The 26,188-nt window shown below is 33.0% G+C and overlaps 3 protein-coding genes and 1 pseudogene across 3 annotated transcripts; 3 read left to right on the top strand and 1 right to left on the bottom strand.

The window, feature by feature from the left end:
• Positions 1 to 2,326: 2,326 nt before the first annotated feature.
• Positions 2,327 to 9,623, top strand: LOC104215908 (CO(2)-response secreted protease-like). Its single transcript, XM_070160633.1, has 10 exons — positions 2,327 to 2,423; positions 2,774 to 2,874; positions 4,397 to 4,494; positions 5,134 to 5,298; positions 5,534 to 5,645; positions 6,240 to 6,795; positions 7,319 to 7,425; positions 7,712 to 7,954; positions 8,110 to 8,224; positions 9,538 to 9,623. Exons 1-10 carry the CDS (start codon positions 2,340 to 2,342, stop codon positions 9,538 to 9,540), a joined length of 1,584 nt encoding a protein of 527 aa, XP_070016734.1. The 5' UTR covers positions 2,327 to 2,339; the 3' UTR covers positions 9,541 to 9,623.
• LOC104222035 (CO(2)-response secreted protease-like) lies at positions 9,542 to 15,336 on the top strand (the record flags this gene model as incomplete). Its single annotated transcript, XM_070160630.1, has 9 exons — positions 9,542 to 9,635; positions 10,275 to 10,439; positions 10,693 to 10,804; positions 11,399 to 11,954; positions 12,478 to 12,584; positions 12,871 to 13,113; positions 13,269 to 13,383; positions 14,074 to 14,296; positions 14,623 to 15,336. Coding segments are annotated over 9 exons (2,190 nt in total), but the record flags the coding sequence as incomplete, so codon positions are not given.
• A 1,047-nt stretch (positions 15,337 to 16,383) lies between these two features.
• On the bottom strand, positions 16,384 to 16,993 carry LOC104222034 (small ribosomal subunit protein uS19y-like; annotated as a pseudogene).
• Positions 16,994 to 18,340: 1,347 nt separating this feature from the next.
• Positions 18,341 to 25,953, top strand: LOC104222032 (uncharacterized). The gene is made up of 5 exons (XM_009773209.2): positions 18,341 to 18,428; positions 18,570 to 18,650; positions 21,731 to 22,317; positions 24,829 to 25,004; positions 25,085 to 25,953. Exons 2-5 carry the CDS (start codon positions 18,629 to 18,631, stop codon positions 25,536 to 25,538), a joined length of 1,239 nt encoding a protein of 412 aa, XP_009771511.1. The 5' UTR covers positions 18,341 to 18,428; positions 18,570 to 18,628; the 3' UTR covers positions 25,539 to 25,953.
• The last annotated feature ends 235 nt before the right edge of the window (positions 25,954 to 26,188 follow it).

The following is a 26,188-nucleotide window of genomic DNA, read 5'->3' as shown; positions in this document are numbered from 1 at the left end:
TTATAGCAAAATATTTAATTTTGGTTACCTCCTAGCCCTAAGCCACTAAATACGCTATTCAGTTACACTATTTTCTTTCTCTTTCTACTTTGATACATCTCATTCTCTTTCTCTATCCCATTAAAATTTCCCCTTTCCTCCTTCCATCGAATACTCGAGTACTGAATGTATCCCGCTCATTCTGTGTCGATTTTAATAGTTTACCTGTTTCGATTATTTATCCATGTTTTGTGTGTTTGAAGTCTTTAAGTGTCAATGGACTTTCAATCTCGTCATTCAAATTCAGACCCCACAAATCAACTTTCGGGTACCTTACCGGACTCTATGGGATTTCGGGTACTGGACTCTCCAATGCCACGGGGGCAAATCCAAAGGAGATGAAGCCTCTGATCGACGGCGGCGTAGGAACTTTGAGATTCAGGGTTTTTGCTCGACGGCAGATTCGCCGGAAATTAGAGTTTGTTCTTGAACAAAGACGACTGATTTTGGGGCCGAGCAACTTGATTTCCTGTTAATATATTTCAATGTATTTTCAACATATCACGCTGTATTTTCATGTATTCCATTGTATTCATTGTCTTTTTTCCCATTGTAATTCAATGTATCTCGTTATATTCCATATATTTCATTGTATTCACTGTCTTTTTTTCTCATTGTATTTCAATGTATCCCGCTGTATTCTATGTATTTCATTGTATTCACTGTCTCGCTATATGCCATGAATGTATTCATATGTTTTTTTAATTAATATAATTTATGTATTCAGATGTATTATATAATTTCTCTGAAGATTGCTACGTTTTTGGGGTATTTTTCGGTTGAGAATCTTTTTTATAACTAAAAAATACAAAATTTGTGTGTTATTGTTGAGTTATATTAGGAGTCTATTATGTTAATTGATTCACTTTCCATTTTTAAAAACAGTGTAATCCCCTATTTCATGCCATGAATACAGTCAAATACAATAATCTGTCCAGCTGTAATCCCATGTTTCACTCCATGAATACACTCGAATACAACAACTGATTAGCTGGATTTCCTTGATTCACGCCTATTTTTGCTATTGTATTCATGAATACAATAGCTTAAATACATCAAATACATCTTATAATTACAAAAAAGGTATCTAAAATCCGTAATATAGCAAATGGTATCTATAGATGACTAATTACTACTAAAAGATAGTGGTTTATGAAATTTATATGGTTCTCTAGCTCTGTGCAAAATAAAATGTCTGACCATTTTCCTATTCAAGAAGAGTAAAGCGCAGAGATGAACATGGTATAAGCACTTTGCATGTTCAGCTTCTTCCAAACTCCTGCTGTAAAGTGAATCATTTCATTGATTCTTAGCGTTCTTTTTCTCCAAGGAATTAATTAATTGGAATTCAAGTGTTTTGTTCTTCCCTTTTTTCTTTCAAAATTAGCCAGTCACATGTATTACTCTCGAAAGGCAAAATATGCAAAAATCACATCCTAAAATCTATATGGCGCCAACGTTGTGTATTTTCTCTTATAACTTAATTGCCTGTTATTGTTCTTTTAAATCTTTAGTTCCAAAATAAAGATTAAATAATCAGTTTATCAATAATATTTCGAGTACCAAAGGATTCAATATTAAAAAAAAGTGAAATAAGGCGTCACTTAGGTGTCTGATCAAAGAATATTAATATTGCAAACATTTGAGTGGAAATGACACCAAATAGCCATTTTTAAGTATGTTGTTTAAAATATATTAATGTATTTAAAGATTAGTCAATTTCACTCAAACTTCAGGACACAACGTCCTATAGTTTAACCCTCAAAATTCAAACTTCACGACATCGTGTCCTAAAGTTCGAAAATTGTGTCCTGAAGTTCGAATTTTATGTCCTGAATTTTAAATTAATACTTCAATAATTCAGGACAGCTAGTCCTGAATTTCAAATTAGCAGCTCAAAAATTTAGGGCACTAAGTCCTGAATTTCCAAATTCAGGATACTTAGTCCTGAAATTTGGATGAATTGGCTAATCTTTTACAATACATTATAAATTGTGAATATATTTTTAATAGCGGGCTTTAAAGTGGCTACGTGTGTTACATAACCCAACACTTGTGCATGCATAGAGCGAAAGTGCTTGCTTGACATGTACTCCAACTTTTTCCGTTTTCAAGAAAACATTTGTATGAGCCTCTTCTCTTCCTTCTTCTTTTTTTGCACTAATAGTAAGCTAATAATGCAAGATTAATCAGTGAAAATATAATATAAAAGTAATGTTATTAATAAAGAAATATGCTATAAAAGCCTATGGTTCCTCTTCTTATTGACAAGGAATTTACTTGCATGAGTACTCTATGCTATGGCTTCTCTCTTTCATTTTTCTCCAATTATCTCCTCACTCTTTCTGATCACTTCTTGCTATGCATTAAATCAGACTCCCAAGGTAAGTTTCTCTTTAATTTGGGAAAATTAGAAGAAGAGATTTCGACTATTTGAACAAATTGCGAATCTGTAAACATATTTATATTAATTCTAGTTGGAATGTACTTTGATCCTGGTATTGTGATATATGAATTTTTTCTCTTTTCTCAAATCATATTGAACAAGTTTTCCTTCTTTGTTTTTGGATTTTATATTCTTTTTTGCCAGCATGCAGACTTCTTAACTAGTGTTTTTCATATTTATTTTATAACTGAAAGGAGTTAAGCATAGAAGATTGTTTATTTTATGTTATCTCTGTTTCAATATTTTCTATCTGCATATAGTATTAAATCCTTCTCCTTTTTCCTTCAGCCTTACATTGTGTACATGGGTAGTCCTTTGAACAACAGTGGAGACAGCGCTGAAATTGCAGAGCTATCTCATCTTCGAATGTTGTCGTCCATTATCCCAAGGTTATAATACTATATATATTTAAACAATTTTTTTGTTTTTATCTTACTTGCACTTGAGTATAATTTCAGATGAATTCAAATCCCTTCCTTACCCAGTAGCGGATTTATGTTATGGGTTATGGGTGTTTGAACACTCATTATTTATATAGAAAAACTAGTAATTCATACAAATATATTACTTGAGCACCTAGTCTCAATAGTAATTTTCAAATAAAAATAGTTAAGTATATATCCATGATTTCTGGATCTACCAATTGTCCTTACCTTTAGCTTCGCCACTATGCTAGTATTTATTATATGATGCTAAATAGCAGCTTGATCCCGGTGCAATCTGATGATATATAAATTAAAGGAACTAAAAATAGAAATTTCCCGTTGGATATTATAAAGATATGAAAGATGAATTTTCTGCTAGTATTTTTAACTGATCCCATTTAGTTTTTTTTTTCCTTTTAACCTTAATCTATATCTATATTTATACTATATTAAAAGCACGAAGACGCTTAGCGAAATATCGTTCGTTTTTTTTACCCTTCCAAAACATATTTTCTGCTGGATAAAATCGTAATTTAAGTAACTTTCCTAAATTTTAGGACTTTAAAATCAACTAAAATTTTGCTTATTAAATCGTTCCTTAATTGATCTAGATACGGAGTCCTAACACATAGGAGTTTAAATTTACCTTATATAGTTTATTTAAATATCTTAATTTTCACAAATTATAAAAATTATGAAGTGACTCCTATGAAAGATGAATTCAAACTTACGTGAACTTGAAGCGAGGGAAAAAACCTAATTTGATATGACTAAAGCATAATTATTTACATAGCGAATACTAAAACTTGAAGAAAAACAGGGTATCATGATAAGATAGACTTTCGATACATGAGCAATATATTTAAGGATTGATGAGGAAACAAATTTCAATATACACAACTACAAAATCTCCAAAAGAAAAGACTACTCCGACTTAATATATATTATAGCATATGATCTAGGTTAAGACAATTAACTGCTCAGAACAAATTAAACTAAGTTAATATGTCCATAGTTTTTCTTTTTTAAGAACTAATTTTACAAAAAAAAAATATTTTTTATTTTATATATTTAGGTTTTTTTTATATTCATTTATCAAGGTACGCGCGCAGCGCGCATAGCCAAAAACTAGTAAGATAAAAAAAGCTTGACCATGCATGCAATGAGACAACCATGAGTTAAAATCTATCAAAATTGTAAATGAGAAAAGGTATAGCAAAGGAGGAAAAAGATACATTTTAAGATGTTATTATCCCATACGTTTAATTCGTTGATGATGATGATTGTAACTGATTCATCAATATTTCAATATTAATGATAATCTTATTTGTTTCACAAATAAGATTTTCTCCCAAAGAAAAAATTTATACGAGTTTCTGCGCATGTATCTTCCACTCAATAATAAAGGTATATATGCCTTGCTGGAAATTATTTTCTTTTATATATGAGAAACTAAAAATAATATTTCTTTTACTTTTTCGAACAGTGAAGAAAGTGAGAGAATCTCAGTGAGGCATTCCTATCATCATGCTTATAGGGGCTTTTGTGCCTTACTTACAGAGGACGAAGCCACCCTATTATCAGGTAAGATTCTTTCTTTATTCTTTTCTTATTACTTTTTAATTTCTTATAGTGTAAAAAGTATTTAAGTAGAAGAAAAAAAATATTCTAGGTGTTTTATTTTGTTCTTTAAATTTTTAATTTGTATGTTCCCTAAGATCTGAATTCATATTTTGTAGTTTAAGTAGAAGATATAAGAAATCGCTTTTAATTTGGAGTTAATTAACTAATATTTTAGCATACTTAATAAACTTAATTAAAACCTATATACATGAACATTACGCCATTTGTCATCAAAGTAGGAAAAAATATATTAACAAATATATATTATATTTAATTGATTTCTTATACAATCATACTATTTTCGCTATGATTTTGTTTCGCTAGAGTATTATATTAACTTCGGAAATTTATTGGTAATTTAGTATTTGTAAAACCATTAACATGCATCATTGCCTCATTGGTGCATTATTCGACTCTCACAAGATATTAACCCTCCTCTTCCCTTAAACATTTCACTCCCAAAGTAATTAAAAGTGTTGTTGATTTAATCTTTGTTAAATTATCTTAAATTAAGATAGTCGTTTATTTTTGACACACACGATCATTCGTTTATTTCACAAATTAAGATAGTGTATTAACTTTATTTAATTGGAAAAGCAGGTCATGAGGAGGTTGTATCAGTTTTTCCGGACCCCGTACTTCAACTTCACACAACACGCTCCTGGAATTTTTTGGGTCTTGGATCGTCTTATTATTCAAGATCCTCTAGCTATCGCTACAACCATGGTTCATCTTATGACATTATAATTGGAGTTATTGACACAGGTCCTTTTTACTAATAAAATAAATATGTTTCTTTTTATTTTTATTTTTTACCTTTTTTGTATTAAAAAAAGCCACTTTGATTTATTTATTCATTAAGCAAAATTGTTGGATTTATTTATTTAATGGAGGGAGTAAAACTTGGATTGTTTATAGTTTCTTCCCCCCCCCCCCCAAACCCCCCGCTTCATTTTTTTTTGCTTTTATGTAAATTGTCTTAATTACTCTTTATTTTTAGGCATATGGCCCGAGTCCCCTAGTTTTGATGACCAACATATTGGAAAAGTACCATCAAGATGGAAAGGAGTCTGCATGGAAGGATTTGACTTCGATAAGTCAAACTGCAATAGGTCATCACTTTTCTTTCTCCTCTTTTATTTTTCATTTTGGTTACTCTCGACCCCTTTGTCGATTTTTTTCCCCCTTTTCTTTTGGGTTTTCTTTTCTAAAAAGCGTTTGTCTATGAAATTTTGTAAGTTCTTAGAGATTTTTTGAAAATGAGTTCTTTTTAAATTTATGGAATTTTTTTCCTCACTCACAAAACTGTAGTATTTTTTCAAGTGAAACGCATGTCCAAACATAATTTTAAATTCCAAATACCATTTCTCAACTTAACTCCAAATACTACTTTTTCTTAAAAATTAACAACTTTTATTTCGAAATGCCTACTTAATGTTCAACACATTGCCAAGAGTTTATATAGACAATCTTGACTTGGAATAAAATGCCATTTTTACTTTTCACCAATCTCAACATTATGACTTACTCGAAAAAAAGTATCAGTAATCTCATCAGTCATAATTCTCATTTGAATCAAATCCAAATATCTCAGCATTTGAAAATATGATGCGTCCTAAATAATATTGGCAAATCATCAAACCTGACCTATAACGTCACATATTCTCCTGAAAATTAAAGTCTATCTCAAAATCTATATATTGTAGGAAGTTGATAGGAGCAAGGTTTTACAAAATTGAAGATCAAGAATCCAGCTTCACCAAAATACCTAACATTACCACTAAACCATCAAAACCAAATGGAACTCCAAGGGATAAAGTAGGTCATGGAACAAACACAGCTTCCATAGCAGCAGGTGCAATTGTCCCTAATGCCAATTACTATGGCCTAGCAAATGGCACAGCTAGGGGAGGGTTACCTTCTGCTAGGATAGCAACGTACAAGGCATGTTCAGAAGGAAATTGTCAAGGTTCTGCAATACTCAAAGCTATTGATGACGCAATTAAAGATGGAGTTGACATAATTTCCATTTCCATTGGGAGAAGTTTTGTGTTTCAAACTGACTTTAAAGATGATCCTATTGCCATTGGGGCTCTTCATGCTGCTGAAAAAGGAGTTATGGTTGTTTGTTCTGGTGGGAATGAGGGACCTGATCCTTATACTGTTACCAACTCTGCTCCCTGGATTTTCACTGTTGCTGCTTCTACTATTGATAGAAAATTTCAGTCCACCATTGTCCTGGGAAACAATGTCTCTTTGAAGGTAAACATCCTTATTACTCCATCTGCTTTTTTTTTTTCACTTAAACTTTTTGGTGTTTGAGACGCATTTAATATCTGGATTCGCACTACATAGGAAAAATTTAAGTGGGAAATGTTTCCTAGTAGGAGTTTCTTTATTCCAAAGACTCGAATCCGAGAGTTCTGGTTAAGGGTGGAAAAATCTCATCCATCCCACCACATCCCTTGGTGATTATTACTCGATATGTTTTTTTCCTTAATGTGTTGGTTTACTCATTCAGTATTCAGGATCCGTTGATCCGACTAATCCTAAAGCAAATTAAATGGAAAAACACTTTCTATTAGGAGTTATCTCCATTCCCACAACTCAAATCCCGCCACACCTCGGTGGTCTAATCCAAGTGTCTCATTCTATGTGTGACTCTTCTTTTTATATGTTTTAATACGAATAATACCTCTCTATATTTAAATACTTTTTAACATCCAAACCTTAATGTCACACTCTTATAGTTTTTATTATATAACATCTTTGGTTATTCAAATAGGGATCAGGAATAAGTTACAATCCTACTGGTCGCTCTCGCTCCAGAACTTATCCCCTTGCTTTCGGTGAAAACATTCCTTTCCACCCCTCGTTAACTTCTCAAGCCAGGTAATTTTCTAGCTATGTATTTTTCTTTTTATTATTATTTTTTGCTCTCGCTTTCTTTCATGAAATAAGCAAATAATTGATCATACGCATTCAATCAGTTGCATAATTTTATCTTATTTAGAATCTCTAGTAGCCCCTTTGTTCCAATTTAAATGACACATTTATATATACTTGAAGGTCAAAACTACGAGGACAAGAGTTAGCTTCTTAAAATATTTGTTTTCCATTTGATAAGTGCTTCTTGCTCTTAAATTTTGTATGTTCCTTTCTGCAAAAATGCAAGCAGGAATTGTATGCCAGGGTCATTGGATGCTAAAAGAGTTACTGGGAAAATAATTGTTTGTATGAATGATGACTGGACAATATCAAGAGAAATCAAGAAATTGGTTGTGCAAGATGCCAAAGCAAAGGGTCTGATTTTAATTGACGAGGCAGAGAAAAGTTCACCATTTGATTCAGGCAACTTTCCCTTCACTGAAGTTGGAAAGTTGGCTGGGGCTCAAATTCTTCAATATATTAATTCCTCCCAGTAAGAATTTATACCGCTTTTCTCTTTCAAATATGACTTACTATTATTTCTTTACAAAAGATTATCATGCTTTTATCATTATTACAAAATATTATGATAAAAATTCATTTGCACTCAGTGTTTACATCAAACTGTTGAATGATTTATGATTACAGGAACCCATTGGCAACTATATTTCCGGCAAATGAGATTCGAAGGTTTAAGCCAGCTCCAGTAGTCGCAGATTTTTCTTCACGCGGACCCGCAACACTAACCGAAAATATTCTTAAGGTTCTAAACACTCTTCTAGACGTTTCTATAACAACATCCCTATATAATAGCTATTCATTATAAAAGCCACTATGCTAGTATTTATTATATGATGCTAAATAGCAGCTTGATCCCGGTGCAATCTGATGATATATAAATTAAAGGAACTAAAAATAGAAATTTCCCGTTGGATATTATAAAGATATGAAAGATGAATTTTCTGCTAGTATTTTTAACTGATCCCATTTAGTTTTTTTTTTCCTTTTAACCTTAATCTATATCTATATTTATACTATATTAAAAGCACGAAGACGCTTAGCGAAATATCGTTCGTTTTTTTTACCCTTCCAAAACATATTTTCTGCTGGATAAAATCGTAATTTAAGTAACTTTCCTAAATTTTAGGACTTTAAAATCAACTAAAATTTTGCTTATTAAATCGTTCCTTAATTGATCTAGATACGGAGTCCTAACACATAGGAGTTTAAATTTACCTTATATAGTTTATTTAAATATCTTAATTTTCACAAATTATAAAAATTATGAAGTGACTCCTATGAAAGATGAATTCAAACTTACGTGAACTTGAAGCGAGGGAAAAAACCTAATTTGATATGACTAAAGCATAATTATTTACATAGCGAATACTAAAACTTGAAGAAAAACAGGGTATCATGATAAGATAGACTTTCGATACATGAGCAATATATTTAAGGATTGATGAGGAAACAAATTTCAATATACACAACTACAAAATCTCCAAAAGAAAAGACTACTCCGACTTAATATATATTATAGCATATGATCTAGGTTAAGACAATTAACTGCTCAGAACAAATTAAACTAAGTTAATATGTCCATAGTTTTTCTTTTTTAAGAACTAATTTTACAAAAAAAATATATTTTTTATTCTATATATTTAGGTTTTTTTTATATTCATTTATCAAGGTACGCGCGCAGCGCGCATAGCCAAAAACTAGTAAGATAAAAAAAGCTTGACCATGCATGCAATGAGACAACCATGAGTTAAAATCTATCAAAATTGTAAATGAGAAAAGGTATAGCAAAGGAGGAAAAAGATACATTTTAAGATGTTATTATCCCATACGTTTAATTCGTTGATGATGATGATTGTAACTGATTCATCAATATTTCAATATTAATGATAATCTTATTTGTTTCACAAATAAGATTTTCTCCCAAAGAAAAAATTTATACGAGTTTCTGCGCATGTATCTTCCACTCAATAATAAAGGTATATATGCCTTGCTGGAAATTATTTTCTTTTATATATGAGAAACTAAAAATAATATTTCTTTTACTTTTTCGAACAGTGAAGAAAGTGAGAGAATCTCAGTGAGGCATTCCTATCATCATGCTTATAGGGGCTTTTGTGCCTTACTTACAGAGGACGAAGCCACCCTATTATCAGGTAAGATTCTTTCTTTATTCTTTTCTTATTACTTTTTAATTTCTTATAGTGTAAAAAGTATTTAAGTAGAAGAAAAAAAATATTCTAGGTGTTTTATTTTGTTCTTTAAATTTTTAATTTGTATGTTCCCTAAGATCTGAATTCATATTTTGTAGTTTAAGTAGAAGATATAAGAAATCGCTTTTAATTTGGAGTTAATTAACTAATATTTTAGCATACTTAATAAACTTAATTAAAACCTATATACATGAACATTACGCCATTTGTCATCAAAGTAGGAAAAAATATATTAACAAATATATATTATATTTAATTGATTTCTTATACAATCATACTATTTTCGCTATGATTTTGTTTCGCTAGAGTATTATATTAACTTCGGAAATTTATTGGTAATTTAGTATTTGTAAAACCATTAACATGCATCATTGCCTCATTGGTGCATTATTCGACTCTCACAAGATATTAACCCTCCTCTTCCCTTAAACATTTCACTCCCAAAGTAATTAAAAGTGTTGTTGATTTAATCTTTGTTAAATTATCATAAATTAAGATAGTCGTTTATTTTTGACACACACGATCATTCGTTTATTTCACAAATTAAGATAGTGTATTAACTTTATTTAATTGGAAAAGCAGGTCATGAGGAGGTTGTATCAGTTTTTCCGGACCCCGTACTTCAACTTCACACAACACGCTCCTGGAATTTTTTGGGTCTTGGATCGTCTTATTATTCAAGATCCTCTAGCTATCGCTACAACCATGGTTCATCTTATGACATTATAATTGGAGTTATTGACACAGGTCCTTTTTACTAATAAAATAAATATGTTTCTTTTTATTTTTATTTTTTACCTTTTTTGTATTAAAAAAAGCCACTTTGATTTATTTATTCATTAAGCAAATTGTTGGATATATTTATTTAATGGAGGGAGTAAAACTTGGATTGAGGGAGTAAAACTTGGATTGTTTATAGTTTCTTCCCCCCCCCCCCAAACCCCCCGCTTCATTTTTTTTTGCTTTTATGTAAATTGTCTTAATTACTCTTTATTTTTAGGCATATGGCCCGAGTCCCCTAGTTTTGATGACCAACATATTGGAAAAGTACCATCAAGATGGAAAGGAGTCTGCATGGAAGGATTTGACTTCGATAAGTCAAACTGCAATAGGTCATCACTTTTCTTTCTCCTCCTTTATTTTTCATTTTGGTTACTCTCGACCCCTTTGTCGATTTTTTCCCCCCTTTTCTTTTGGGTTTTCTTTTCTAAAAAGCGTTTGTCTATGAAATTTTGTAAGTTCTTAGAGATTTTTTGAAAATGAGTTCTTTTTAAATTTATGGAATTTTTTTCCTCACTCACAAAACTGCAGTATTTTTTCAAGTGAAACGCATGTCCAAACATAATTTTAAATTCCAAATACCATTTCTCAACTTAACTCCAAATACTACTTTTTCTTAAAAATTAACAACTTTTATTTCGAAATGCCTACTTAATGTTCAACACATTGCCAAGAGTTTATATAGACAATCTTGACTTGGAATAAAATGCCATTTTTACTTTTCACCAATCTCAACATTATGACTTACTCGAAAAAAAGTATCAGTAATCTCATCAGTCATAATTCTCATTTGAATCAAATCCAAATATCTCAGCATTTGAAAATATGATGCGTCCTAAATAATATTGGCAAATCATCAAACCTGACCTATAACGTCACATATTCTCCTGAAAATTAAAGTCTATCTCAAAATCTATATATTGTAGGAAGTTGATAGGAGCAAGGTTTTACAAAATTGAAGATCAAGAATCCAGCTTCACCAAAATACCTAACATTACCACTAAACCATCAAAACCAAATGGAACACCAAGGGATAAAGTAGGTCATGGAACAAACACAGCTTCCATAGCAGCAGGTGCAATTGTCCCTAATGCCAATTACTATGGCCTAGCAAATGGCACAGCTAGGGGAGGGTTACCTTCTGCTAGGATAGCAACGTACAAGGCATGTTCAGAAGGAAATTGTCAAGGTTCTGCAATACTCAAAGCTATTGATGACGCAATTAAAGATGGAGTTGACATAATTTCCATTTCCATTGGGAGAAGTTTTGTGTTTCAAACTGACTTTAAAGATGATCCTATTGCCATTGGGGCTCTTCATGCTGCTGAAAAAGGAGTTATGGTTGTTTGTTCTGGTGGGAATGAGGGACCTGATCCTTATACTGTTACCAACTCTGCTCCCTGGATTTTCACTGTTGCTGCTTCTACTATTGATAGAAAATTTCAGTCCACCATTGTCCTGGGAAACAATGTCTCTTTGAAGGTAAACATCCTTATTACTCCATCTGCTTTTTTTTTTTCACTTAAACTTTTTGGTGTTTGAGACGCATTTAATATCTGGATTCGCACTACATAGGAAAAATTTAAGTGGGAAATGTTTCCTAGTAGGAGTTTCTTTATTCCAAAGACTCGAATCCGAGAGTTCTGGTTAAGGGTGGAAAAATCTCATCCATCCCACCACATCCCTTGGTGATTATTACTCGATATGTTTTTTTCCTTAATGTTTTGGTTTACTCATTCAGTATTCAGGATCCGTTGATCCGACTAATCCTAAAGCAAATTAAATGGAAAAACACTTTCTATTAGGAGTTATCTCCATTCCCACAACTCAAATCCCGCCACACCTCGGTGGTCTAATCCAAGTGTCTCATTCTATGTGTGACTCTTCTTTTTATATGTTTTAATACGAATAATACCTCTCTATATTTAAATACTTTTTAACATCCAAACCTTAATGTCACACTCTTATAGTTTTTATTATATAACATCTTTGGTTATTCAAATAGGGATCAGGAATAAGTTACAATCCTACTGGTCGCTCTCGCTCCAGAACTTATCCCCTTGCTTTCGGTGAAAACATTCCTTTCCACCCCTCGTTAACTTCTCAAGCCAGGTAATTTTCTAGCTATGTATTTTTCTTTTTATTATTATTTTTTGCTCTCGCTTTCTTTCATGAAATAAGCAAATAATTGATCATACGCATTCAATCAGTTGCATAATTTTATCTTATTTAGAATCTCTAGTAGCCCCTTTGTTTCAATTTAAATGACACATTTATATATACTTGAAGGTCAAAACTACGAGGACAAGAGTTAGCTTCTTAAAATTTTTGTTTTCCATTTGATAAGTGCTTCTTGCTCTTAAATTTTGTATGTTCCTTTCTGCAAAAATGCAAGCAGGAATTGTATGCCAGGGTCATTGGATGCTAAAAGAGTTACTGGGAAAATAATTGTTTGTATGAATGATGACTGGACAATATCAAGAGAAATCAAGAAATTGGTTGTGCAAGATGCCAAAGCAAAGGGTCTGATTTTAATTGACGAGGCAGAGAAAAGTTCACCATTTGATTCAGGCAACTTTCCCTTCATTGAAGTTGGAAAGTTGGCTGGGGCTCAAATTCTTCAATATATTAATTCCTCCCAGTAAGAATTTATACCGCTTTTCTCTTTCAAATATGACTTACTATTATTTCTTTACAAAAGATTATCATGCTTTTATCATTATTACAGAATATTATGATAAAAATTCATTTGCACTCAGTGTTTACATCAAACTGTTGAATGATTTATGATTACAGGAACCCATTGGCAACTATATTTCCGGCAAATGAGATTCGAAGTTTTAAGCCAGCTCCAGTAGTCGCAGATTTTTCTTCACGCGGACCCGCAACACTAACCGAAAATATTCTTAAGGTCCTAAACACTCTTCTAGACGTTTCTATAACAACATCCCTATATAATAGCTATTCATTATAAAAGCCGAGATTTCCTCGGAACCGATGATTATGTTATGTTATAATATTTGTTCTTTATAACAACAAAAAAAATATCGGAACAAACGATGTTGTTATAGAGAGGTTTGACTGTACATTAATTTCAAAGCTATTACAGTCAAACTTCTCTATAACAGCCTCGTTTGTTCCGAATATATTTGGATGTTATAGCGAAGTTTTGTTATAGAGAACATATATTATAACATAAAATGAAAATTGGTTCCGGTAAAGCTTGGCTTTTATAGTGAAGTGTTATTATATAGGGATGTTGTTATAGAGAGTTCTGACTGTATATGTATATATTCTTAATTATGTTCAACTTAAACTATAGATTTTACTACAGGCTGGTGGAGGTAAATTATTTATCGACTTATACTAAACTATAGAGAGGTTTTTGACTGTATATTAATTTCCAAAGCTATTATATATATATATTCTTAATTATGTTCAACTCAAACTATGAAGATTTTACTACAAGGTGGTGGAAGTAATTTATAAATTGCTTATCGACTTATACAAAAACAATTATATACTATCAATTTGAAAAGAAAGGAGCAATAAACTATGAGTTTACTACACAATAATATGACCTTTAAAATTTTGTGTGCAGCCTGATATAAGTGCTCCTGGTGTTGGCATATTATCGGCAATGATTCCAATTGTTGATGAAGTGAGTAGTAATCTTTTACCTGAAAAAAAATCATCATCCTTATTTGGCATCACATCTGGAACATCTATGGCTTGTCCACATGTTACTGGAGCCATGGCCTTCATTAAGTCTATCCACCCTACATGGAGCTTCTCAATGATCAAATCTGCAATCATGACAACAGGTATATCACATCTTTTGGCTATTAAATATTTAATATCATTTACAAATCGATGAAAAAAAAGGACAACCCAGTGCACTATAAGCTCTCGCTAAACGTGAGGTTCGGGGAAGAGCCAGATTACATTGGGTCTAATGTATATATATAGCCTTATCTTGCACTTCTGCAAGAGGTTGTTACCACGGCTTAAACCCGTGACCTCCTGGTCAACCTAACTGCTTCATTATTTTCTTTTGCTGGAAAAATGTTGTTTCATTTCCTTTATCTAAGCATTAATTTTCTACTTCAAATTTTGCTGATGATGGAAGTTTCTTTTTCTTCTCAAACAGCAACAATATCCAACAATTTGAGGAAGCACTTGACAAACACGTCAGGTCTTTATTCAAATCCACATGAAATAGGTGCTGGGGAATTACGCCCTATTAAAGCTCTAGATCCAGGTTTAGTATTTGAAACGACCATGAATGATTACTACAACTTTCTTTGTTATTATGGCTACAAAGAAAACGAACTTAGATTAGTAGCATCAAAGAATTATAAGAATTTCGGTTGCCCAAGAAATGCTAGTACTAGTAAAAAGGAACTCATATCAAACATAAATTACCCTTCAATCTCTATAGAAAAACTTAAGAAAAATGAAGGGGTTGTGAAAGTGAAAAGAGTTGCGACGAATGTTGGTTCTGATCGAAATTCCACGTATACTTGTTCCACCATTGCTCCACCAGCTGGTTTGGTTGTTAGGGTTTCTCCCAGAAAGATTGCCTTTGTGAAAGGAATAAAGAAAGCTTCTTTTGAAGTCTCATTTGATGGTAAGAAAGCATTAAAGGGTTACAATTTTGGGATTATAACGTGGTCGGATGGCTCTCATAAAGTTCAGATGGTATTTGCAGTCAACATTGAATAGTTTTGCAATTTGTATTTTGTAGAGGGAGATATATCATTGCCCTAATTTATAGACCGGAACAAAATAATGCCAATTTTCAATTCCAGTAATGTTCTTATGACCATCAAAATGCAGTCTAATGGTACTTGTAAAAATTTAGAATTTCTATATGGTCAGTGTGCGTTCAATTTTCATTATTTCCTCTCCCTAATCTTTAATAAATCTCTTATTAAAAAAGTGTTCTTATAATCTCTTGAATTTTCTAGCCTTTGCCATTCATGAAACCACAAAGCGTGTGAGGATGGTTGAAAAAGTTCCTAAGAAAAGAAAAAAAAGCTACTACTTAAAAGGAGGTTGATATTTTTGTGAGCTTGGCTCAAAACGGACAATATCACAATATGTTAAAAGTATTTTTAGGCTATTTTATTCCAACAATATGATCGTCTCTTTTCCTGCATTTTTTTTATTTTTTTGAGAATATGTGGTTTTGCTGAAAGTTACCAACAAATAGTGCAAGAAATCACCGAAAATAAACTAAAGTCCACACACCCGTACGCTAGTGAGAGTCAAATAAGTAAATAGTACGGAGTCATATTTTTATGTAACATATATCTTGTAAGTAAGATTTGAAGATATGAATCGACCAGTTAATGGTGTGTCTTTTTTAAAATTATTAATAAATCAAAATGGAACAAACCCCTTGATAACGAAATATATACGAGGGTGTTTGGCTAAGCTTATAAGCTGGTCGAACTGGCTTATAAGCACGTTTTAGCTTATCTACGCGTTTGGTAAACATCGTAAGTACTTATAAGTCAAATGCTTATAAGCTAAAATCAGCCATAAATCATAAGTTGGTCACCCCCAACTTATGATTTTTCAGCTTACAATCACTTTTAGTTTGACCATGACTTTTACTAGTTTATCCTTAATAATATTTTTTAATTCACGAAATATTTTTCTCAAAATAAATTTTCTGACTTTCTCTTTGTTCCATATTCGTTGTTCATCCTTTTCTTTACAAAGAAACTTTTTAATTTATAATCTTTTATCAAAAAATTAAGGGTATTTTAGTCATTTAAATAAAAGAACAACTTATCAGCACTTTTCTGCCAAGCACCTGGTTATTATCAGTTTCATCACGTTTATCCAAACACGTAAATATACTTAATTAAAAAATCAATTTCAGCACTTAAAAAACCTTTTCACTACTTCAAGTTTATCATCAGTTTACAATTAGCTAACCCAAACGGGCCCTATATGAGCAAATTACTAGTCTCAAACTATTCACCCTTCAGCATCTATTAATTGTTCTCATCAAAATAAATTGCAATGAAACAAAGTTCTACGTAGTACTATTACTAGAAAAAGATAAAAGAGAGAGGCTCGATCGGCCAGAATCACTTCAATGGAGAACCTTGACGAGTGAGTAGCACCAACACCAGGCCTACCGTGCTTGACAGGCTCGTACGAGATTGAGAACTCAGCTAAATAATGTCCAATCATTTCAGGCTTGACCTCAATTTGATTGAACCGCGCGTTTTCCATTGTAAATTCCAATAACGCTTCCAATCATCTCTGGTTTTCACTTACTTGAGCCTCAAGTTTCGCCTTCCGCAGCTTCTTTATCAAAGCCATAGGCCAAACCCTTGTCGAACCTTCGGCGAGGACGAGCAGGGAAAAGCTTAACGAGATCAGTAATAGCCATGTTAAGAAGAGTATCCTGATCCACTCCTCGATCTGTAGCTGAACTTCTTAAACGTTCTCTTCTTTCGCTGGCCGCCGGCGGCAATATCAGCACCTTCAACGTCCGCCATTGCGACTAGGGTTTTGAGGGAAAGATTAAGAGTGTTTTTATTATTGAAACAATATATACAAAGTATTTACACTAGAATGACTTGGTCTCCAAGTAATGAATGGCTTGGTCCCTAAGTCAAGAAAATTAATCTACAAGTAAAAAAGGAAAAAGATACTACAATAATATTACATATTCTAATATTAAAATTAATAGTCTTATTTTCCTTAATACTGGACTGATAGTTCTGAATTTCTAGAAAATAAAGGGGGCCTCAAATACTTATACACGTAATATTAAGTTAACCAAAAAAATAGTTGATCTTATAAGAAATCCACTACATAAGTACTTATCTTTGTATATTCTGAATGAAATAAAACTCTGAGTTCAAGAATAAGATATGACATGATGTGATAATATAGGTAAATCACGTACATTTGAAAAAGAATTAAAACATCATAGTAAAATAAAATACTACTAGTATACAAATGGGGCTGATTATTTAAAAGGAAATTTAAGCATTGCTTGAGAGGGTAGGGGAAAATGTCTTGGAGAGGCTAGTTGGTTTTCCACAAAAAGTTTGATAGGGAATGATTTTCATCCGATTTCACAAATATTTTTTACATAAATGATGCTTTTCTGTTTGTTTTAGTGCAAAATGAAGTTCCTTCATTCTAACTTCATTAATTGAAATTTTGTTTAATATATGCAATTTCAAGTATATATTCAAGAAAATTATTTAAAAAGAGCACAAAAAACCTTCTTCCAGACGTAAACAACATAGAAAACTTGCACAAGAATGATATTTTGAGTTAATATCATTACTAGTCCTATATTTCACTTTCACAATTTTCGTACTTTAACACATGACTAACATTATTTATTCATACCCTTATAGTTTAGTAATCATATCATTATTGGATGGTAAATATTTTTCACACTTAATGTTTATATCAACACAAATATTAAAATATTTGAGATGTATCTTAACATGTATTATTATTATTATTATCATTTTATGATATATAATTAATCCATTTTCCTTTATTTTTATACTTAATTAGAACAATAAGACGTGATTAGTATACATACGGGATGCAAATATTTAATTCCTGGTTGAATTGCCATTTGCCACTGCCAATGCTACAGTGAGTCAAAAGGTGGCTTGGATATTTTCTTTATTCATTTGTGAAAAATATCCGAACCCAATATATCATATTTTGTGGACATGCTTTCTTCGTTAACCCAAAACTTGCACGTGCGTCGCTAAACCGCACGTGTAAAACATATTTTATGGAAATATTTAATTAAGGGAAAAAGATTAAATACGTTACTAAAAATAACAATAAAGAATAAAGAATTAACATTAATAATAAATGAAAAGTACAAGTATAACCTACTTTACTTCTTCCCTTTCTTCTTCCTAGTGCGCAACTCAGATCACAAAGGGGCTGAAGGTTTCTAATTCTCTGATACCTTTTACTTTTTATCTTTAATTATTTAATATGTGTGTGCGCGCTCGTGCAGATGGCAAAATTTTATGTTTTTTTTTTGTTGTTGTGAATTTTAGTCAGTGAATGTTGTGTGTGTTTATGTAGGAAATTTGAGGAAGGAGATCTGATGTACTTGCTTGTGGATCTTAATTATTCGGGAGATCATGATCGCCGTAGAGCATAAAGGTATGGCTTTTATTTTATTTTTTAATATGGGTATTTAATGCTGTTATGTTTTATGTGTGTGGAATTTGCCATGGTGGGATCTCGACTTTTCAGAAATTATGGGGTTGAACTGAAGGATAGGAATTGTGGGTTTCATGTGTATTTTTTGAATGCAATGAATAAGCATTTGATTCACAGTGGTTTTTGGTTTTGAATGGATGTGAAAGAGGAAGTTTTTGATCATGTAGTGCTGTTGGTGTTTCTTTTCTTACTTTTTATGAAGATAATACATGCAATGCTATTGTCGGGGGAAGACTAGGAAGACTTTAAGGTCGAATAATTGGTTACCGAACTTTTTTTTGACAACAGTGGTCGGGGATAGCGTCCTTTCTAGTTTGTGCGCATATTGACTATTCCACCGAGTACATGCTACCTCCCACCGATTTAGGCAGATGAGAATAAATCACCTAGTTTTTTGCCGTCTCTGTTGAGGTTTGAACCCTAGTCCCCCAAGTTTACACTCACTTTATTGACTCACTACGCCAATACCTTGGATAAACATAATTTCTGGGGTAGGGAGTGTTTGGGGGGGGGGGTGTGTGGATAAAGTTTGTCTTTAGGTTATGGATATTTTGCTTCCCCCTTTTTCAATGGGAGTTTATGTTGGAACTTAGAACTGTAAGTTTTACTGCTGCTATTTGACTTTAAAGTTTAAATGGACATACATAATGTTCTTCCAAACCTATCAAAGAACAATGGTTCTTTCATTTTGGAGATACTATTTTGTTGAGAGAAGTTATTTGGCTAGGTCATTCCATTGTCAATTGTTGGAGTAAATATAATATTGCACTAAATCCACAATCCGGAGGGGAAAAAGCAACTACACCTCAATCCAGAATAAATTGTTGTCTATTATATGAACCTTCATTGACCATATTGTTCCAGTTAAGCTCATTTTAGATAAATATTATATAAATTAAAAATAAAAAGTACTACACGTTCTACTGGCATATAAATCTCACATGACTAAAAGACTCCTAGAAAACATTGGATCTAAAGTAAATGTATTACTATAACTAAAATATATTCCCAACTAATTAGTATCGCGTATACATGTCGTTTTCTTCCATTATGCCCTATTTTCCGCTAGATTTGCATGGATTCTCTAGAGATTGTAGGTCTTTCGATATAACTTATGTGATTTTAGGTCTACCTCATCCCCATCAATACCTTTGCTTTCACACTCATAGACTGGTGCATCCGAAAGTCGATATAGGACACGATCAAACCATCTCAAATAACCTTCTCTTATTAATTCTCGAAGTGTGCTACTTGCACCTTCTGGTGAGCATGACCATTTTTAATCTTGTCTAATCTTGCATGACTGCACATCCTTCCTATCATCTGGATCTCTGTGACACTCATCTTGTGGTTATTGTTTGCATTTAGGCACCACAATCCTGTCTAATCTCATTTCAACTTCAATCATGCATATATTTAGTCTTACGCTGCTTCTCCTAAAACCCTTATCCTCAGGAGGATCCTTGCTGTTTTCCTATTTTTTGAGCTGTGATTCTTGGTTTAAAAGGTGATTTGCTGGGATTCAAATCTTACCTTATAAAAAAAGATGATTTGCTGGGATGAACTGGTGAACAGTTTACTTGAATGTGATTTAATGGCAATTTAGAACTAATAATGTGTTAGTGCACTTTTGGGACCTAAAATTCACCGCTATGTGAAAATAAAAAGCTCTAGCAAGTTCCCCCCCACCCCACCCCCACCCCCAAAGAAAAGGAAGAAGCCACTGACCCCCACTATATTGGCAACTGGTAAGCGTGTCTGTTATTTGGCAAGCAAACCCTTGAACAGAGGTTTCCAGATGTAAAATTTTCATTTTCTGAAATACCTCCTTTTACTGGAAATCTGCTAGTAACATTCTATCTGTGCTTGCTGTAAGTAATTAGCTGGAAGTGATCCCTTTTCTTTTCATAAATTTTCTATTACTAAATGCTAACTCTTACTTGTGTTTCCAATGATACACCAACTAACCACCTGTCTTCTCACAGAAAAAGGACCAGTGAATAGGCTTATTTTTCATAAGTAGGACCACTGAATAAAGCTATACCTTTTGGAAAATATGAACTTATAAAATTTGCCTCCCAAGAGACGTCTTGATGCCACGCAAGCTTCTTGTTTCGGGTAGTTGATAGCGATTGATGATCTACGTGTTTTATTGGGTATGAGGAATAAACTCACGATCATTTCTCCGATCATATCACTTGATGTCCACTCCTTCTACTCCATGACTAGTTGAGGTGTACCACCTGCCCTCAAAGTAAAGTCAGTGTCCCAGTATCACATTCTGATTTATGTGTGGAAGCAAAACTAAGCTTGAGACTTGAGTAACCACAAATGCTATAGTTACCCCCCTTTTAGTTTTTAATTTATGGAACTAGTTGTATTTTCCCTCTCCTACGTTCACTGCATGAAGCAAAACTCCATTGTTGAAGGACAATGCTTATTTGAGAGGTGAGCAGAGTGTCCTTTTGCATACAGCAGAGTGTCTCCTCTTAACAGCCAGAGATCTACCTTAATAAAAAAATTCAAAACAAAAGCCAGAGCTTCTGGACTGTAAAAGCTTGGGAGGAGCTTTGCCATTCTAGTCCATGAAGTCTGTTCGAGATAAGCATCAAAGAATTCGCATGGTTCTCATGTACTTAAGTTATAGACTAGTAACTAGTTCATTTGAGAAGTAGTTTGATTGCCTTTTATAGTAGTTAGGGCTGCTACCTTAAGGAGAAAAGCTGCAGATCTGCATTAACATTTAACTGGAACTTTGGCATGGCCTCTTAGTCATCTCATTGTTCAGCACTGTTTTGTTTATCTAAGGACCATAGAACAAATAACGGACAAGCTGCAATGAGATTTAAGTTTTTAGTCCTTTATTATAAGTCATTATGTTGTGTTTATTTAAAAATCTTCTTTTGGGTTTGTTTGATTTTGTGGCAATTATGTACTTTGGAATCTTAATTTATTCATGTTTGTGAAACACTTTCATTAGTACCTATGTGATGTATTTGTTATTTATTCTTGGACTGCAGATACTATGCATACGAACTGTGAGGCATCCGTAAGATGCCTCCAGAATGCAGGCTATCCCCATAATCTGCATTACAGTAGGACCGCTGTCAAAGTCTTACCAGAGCCTAGTGATGGCGCCTATATTCATCCAGGTGGGGATAGCTTGGACGGCACATTGAGTGGTGAATCTATTGACTCTTCAAAAGAATCGCCAAACCACACTGTTTATCAGAATGGCTTTGGTTTATGGTCAGCCTTTTATCCTAACTCAAATATGCATCTGCGCTCCGTGAATGCTATTGAAAGCCAGATCTTTCCATATCCAATGGATAACCACTACCATTATAGCCTATTAAACATGTTCCCTCAAAATTATCAGTATGATTATCGGTTCCAAGATTTTCAGTATTTTGTTGTTATTGACTTTGAGGCAACATGTGATAAGGAAAAGAATCCTCACCCTCAGGAGATAATAGAGTTTCCATCAGTAATAGTGAGTAGCACGACTGGCCAGCTGGAAGCTTGTTTTCAAACTTATGTGAGGCCAACGTGCAATCAACTATTGAGTGATTTCTGCAAAGATCTGACTGGTATCCAGCAAATTCAGGTTGGTTGCAAGTTTTGATTTGCTACCTATTATAGGATTTCGTCTGAAATAGATGAGAGTTTTAACTAAATAATGGAAGAACCTTGGATAAGCATATTTTTAAACATGTAGCTTACTATCCTTCCATATTATGAAGATTGACTTAATTTGATGGGTTGAAGTTGGAAACTATCTGCTAGTAGTTATGTTATTCATTTGCTCATTGATTGCTTTTCTAGCTTTATTAGTATAAAAAAATTATAAATAACTAGAGCAACAACAAAGAAAAATAAGATTTTTTACAGAGCTTATGGAGGTACTTTCTGTCCTGTGCGGGAATGCGTGTTGCAGCTTGCAAGGTTAAATGAGCAATCATGAAATGGAGTAGTTGCAATAGAATGCTATCATTTGTTATGTCAGAAATTTGAAATGGCCAACATGTGGTTTGAGATGTATCCTCCATATGGCTATTAGATATTTGAGAAGTGAATGATAGATTTTGGTATATTGTTTCAGTTATGTGGTGCAAATGATTGAACTTTTAAATTTATGATATCAACTTCACCCCCCTGTGATGTGTAGTATCTTATTCATGGTTTTAGACAATATAGAAGGGTTTGTCTCTTAATACACAACCTTTGCTACCTATGTGCTTGTGATTACCAATTTTATTGACCACCATTGAAGAGATTAATCTAACTAGATGATAAAAAAATGAGTTCGTAAGATGAGGTGGATATGTCCAAACTCCTAAGAGAACACTAGTCTTTCTTGAATTTAAGGTGATTGAGTTTCGTCCATTGCTAGGCATGTTTTGTTCCAATCTGACTTAAGTATTTCGATCTAGCTTTTGGACACATTTCACTCTCAAGCAGGTATGATCCTTATTTTCATTAATAGAATTTTTTCAAAGGAAGTCGAGAGAGAACCCTGGTCTGTCGTAGAATTTAGTTTTCTAAAAGGAATGTCTTACTGAGGTTTGAACAATGGTGCTCGTGGATTTGTCCTGAAGTTGACGGCACTAAACAATAAATATCTGCCAAAATCATTGATTGCTAAGAAAACATTCTGCAATATATTAATATTAGAAACAGGAATAAGAAATTAATATAAGAAAACTTGTTACTAAATCTCCTTGGTTAAAAAAAACTAGTTACTGAATTTGGAAAAAGAAATTTTTAAGTGCATTTTTGCATCTGCATCAGAAACTTGATACGCACGGCGTTTTAACTCCAATGACATGGTTTTCACTTCATATAATTTACTTAATTACAGTATGTTTTAAACTTTCTATACTCGTGTTTATATATATATATATCATACTATATTAAAAGTGGGAAAACCTTTAAGTTAAAAGCTGATTTACAAAAATATCCTTTAAAAGTTGAGTGGCCATTTTATCCCTGATACAAAAATTATCATTTTCCTTTTTTTTTTCGTCATTAATTCATAATTTAGCTTATTTTAAAAATTCCAAAAGTGTCAAAATACATTACAAAATTAAAGGAGGAAGATGAAAAGACTTCGGTTTTCAAAACTTTTTATGGTCCAAGACTATTAACGTTTTAGAACCTTTTAATTTACTCTTATATTTCATGTTGCAATCTATATTGTGACACTGAATAGTATTAGACAAACTGTAGTGGAAGATAAAACTTGAGGACATGATCCCACCTTCTAAAATGGAGTTTCAAAATCATAAATCTGGGAATTTCAGTTTACATAAGTAAGTCGTGGCATGGTATATATATATTTTTTTTTTGGTTATTAGTTGCAGAGCTTTTACTTGCATGTATTTTATTCCTTCTTTTTTTGCAGGTTGCAAGCTTATGCTTCTATTAATTTCTTCTTCCTTTTTGTCCTCTTTATGAATCATTGTGTTTGATTGTTATGTTCCTTTTAGCTTCTGTGGTAATATATTATTGGATATCATTTTCACATTCTTATTACACCTTATATTATAAGAGTAAATAACAATGTGTCTAATTACTTCATCACATTATCATATTTCTCATGTTTCTGTTGGAAATTCTTTTCTCACAAAAATTCTGCTTTTTTATTTCAATATTTCACTTAGCAACACTTGCAAGCGACTGGTAAATCTATTTACTTTTTTTTTTTGGCCTATTAGATAAGTTTATTTTCTTCTAACTGCTTATTATATTGAGACTTGTATTTATAGGGTAGCATGATATTTTAATAGTATTTATATTTATATTGTTCTAACAAGTCTGTATTGATCATATGGAATACACGTGCATCGCACGTGTTCAGAAACTAGTATATATATATCTCATATTTTTCTTCATCTGTGCCTTTCTTTGCTTAAAGCATTCGCTTAAAGAATAATGCAGTTTTTAAGGTCAGGCTTGGAGTTTGGAGTATCTTTTCTATTGAAACTTATTGTGCTGCACCTTCTTTCTTGAGTAGGTTTGACCTGTTTTGTGAAAATTGGCCAGTCTATTGCTACTTTCTTTGGGTTTAATGTTGTAACAGCTGAGTCATGCAAGGTTGAATTTTTTTCTTTGACAGGTTGACAGAGGAGTTACTCTAAGTGAAGCTCTCCTTAGGCATGACAAGTGGCTTGAGAAGAAAGGGATAAAGAATACCAACTTTGCTGTTGTCACATGGTCCAGTTGGGATTGCCGTGTGATGTTGGAATCAGAATGCCGATACAAGAAGATCAGGAAGCCTCCATATTTCAACCGGTAGGTTTATATTCTTATTTGTATCTGTGTTCTAAAGTGGAGCACTTTTTCTTTGGGTTAACATAAAAAACGTATTCCAGATGGATCAACTTGAAGGTTCCTTTCAAAGAGGTTTTTGGAGGTGCAAGGTGCAATTTGAAAGAGGCGGTCCAAATGGCTGGCCTAGCATGGCAGGGCCGTGCACATTGTGGTCTTGATGATGCCAAAAATACAGCCCGCTTGCTTGCTTTGCTCATGCACAGGGGTTTTAGATTCTCTATCACCGATTCTCTGATGTATCAATCTGGTGATGAACCCTCTACATGGAAGCTACCCCCAGATCACCCATCGTTTCCCTCTTATCAACCTCAAAAGACGAGGGATATGCCTCCAGGATTGCAAAATCATCAGCCTTACTGTTTCTGTGGAGTAAGGAGCAGCAAAGGGATGTTCCGGAAACCAGGTCCAAAGCAAGGAAGCTTATTCTTCGGGTGTGGGAATTGGACTGCTGCTAGAGGTGCCTGTTGCCAGTATTTCGAGTGGGCCTTGTCCTGAAGGACCAGAAAAAATGACGTAACATTATTCAGCCGAATCATCATCATTTCTCTCTCTTTCTCGCTTCTTTCTCTCTATGTAAAAAGTGAAACGAAAAGACTTGGTTGATGACTGTTTGAGGAAGTGAGTCTACACTAGTGGAGATCTTCACTTCCTACCAAAGTAAATATGGATAGTTCAATCAAACCCTTTGGTTTCCAGTTAATGTTTATGAGCGGTAAACTTAGGAAATGAAAGATGGAATGATCCAACCATTTTAAAACTGACTTGTTGACAGTGATTGAACTCTACGGATATGAGTAATGGTGTAGTTAGAAGCATGCATTGACATGCCCAGACATGTTTTATTGTGTTAAAAATAACGTGTGAGCATTTGCTATTCAATGGGAATGACAGCAGAGTTGCTTGCTCATAATTTCTCCTTATGCCCCTCCTCTCACCTTTTACTTCTTTTCTTAATTTGACTTGTATATTGGACCTGGAAGTGTTGTGCCTTAGTGGACCTCAAATTATTCAAGATTGAATTTTGTAGTAATTTCCAGTTATCTTTTCATATCATAGCTTATCTTGAAGATGAAGGGCGTTACAGGAAGAGTTTTATAGGCACATTATTGGTAGATATTAAGTGTCAATAGGAACAAGCCTTAGTA

This window comes from Nicotiana sylvestris, chromosome 1 (assembly GCF_000393655.2).
Source record: "Nicotiana sylvestris chromosome 1, ASM39365v2, whole genome shotgun sequence".
NCBI classification, from domain to species: domain Eukaryota; kingdom Viridiplantae; phylum Streptophyta; class Magnoliopsida; order Solanales; family Solanaceae; genus Nicotiana; species Nicotiana sylvestris.
Note: the sequence above shows the minus strand (reverse complement) of the source record. Positions and strands in the feature narration are given on the sequence as shown.

Excerpts from the sequence above, each read along its gene's own strand:
- LOC104215908 (XM_070160633.1), top strand. The coding sequence starts at position 2,340 with ATGGCTTCTCTCTTTCATTTTTCTCCAATTATCTCCTCACTCTTTCTG. Across the intron at positions 2,875-4,396 it reads TTGTCGTCCATTATCCCAAG|TGAAGAAAGTGAGAGAATCT; the intron begins GTTATAATACTA and ends TTTTTCGAACAG. Across the intron at positions 7,426-7,711 it reads TCGTTAACTTCTCAAGCCAG|GAATTGTATGCCAGGGTCAT; the intron begins GTAATTTTCTAG and ends AAATGCAAGCAG.
- LOC104222032 (XM_009773209.2), top strand. The coding sequence starts at position 18,629 with ATGATCGCCGTAGAGCATAAAG. Across the intron at positions 22,318-24,828 it reads CTGGTATCCAGCAAATTCAG|GTTGACAGAGGAGTTACTCT; the intron begins GTTGGTTGCAAG and ends TTTCTTTGACAG. Across the intron at positions 25,005-25,084 it reads AAGCCTCCATATTTCAACCG|ATGGATCAACTTGAAGGTTC; the intron begins GTAGGTTTATAT and ends AACGTATTCCAG.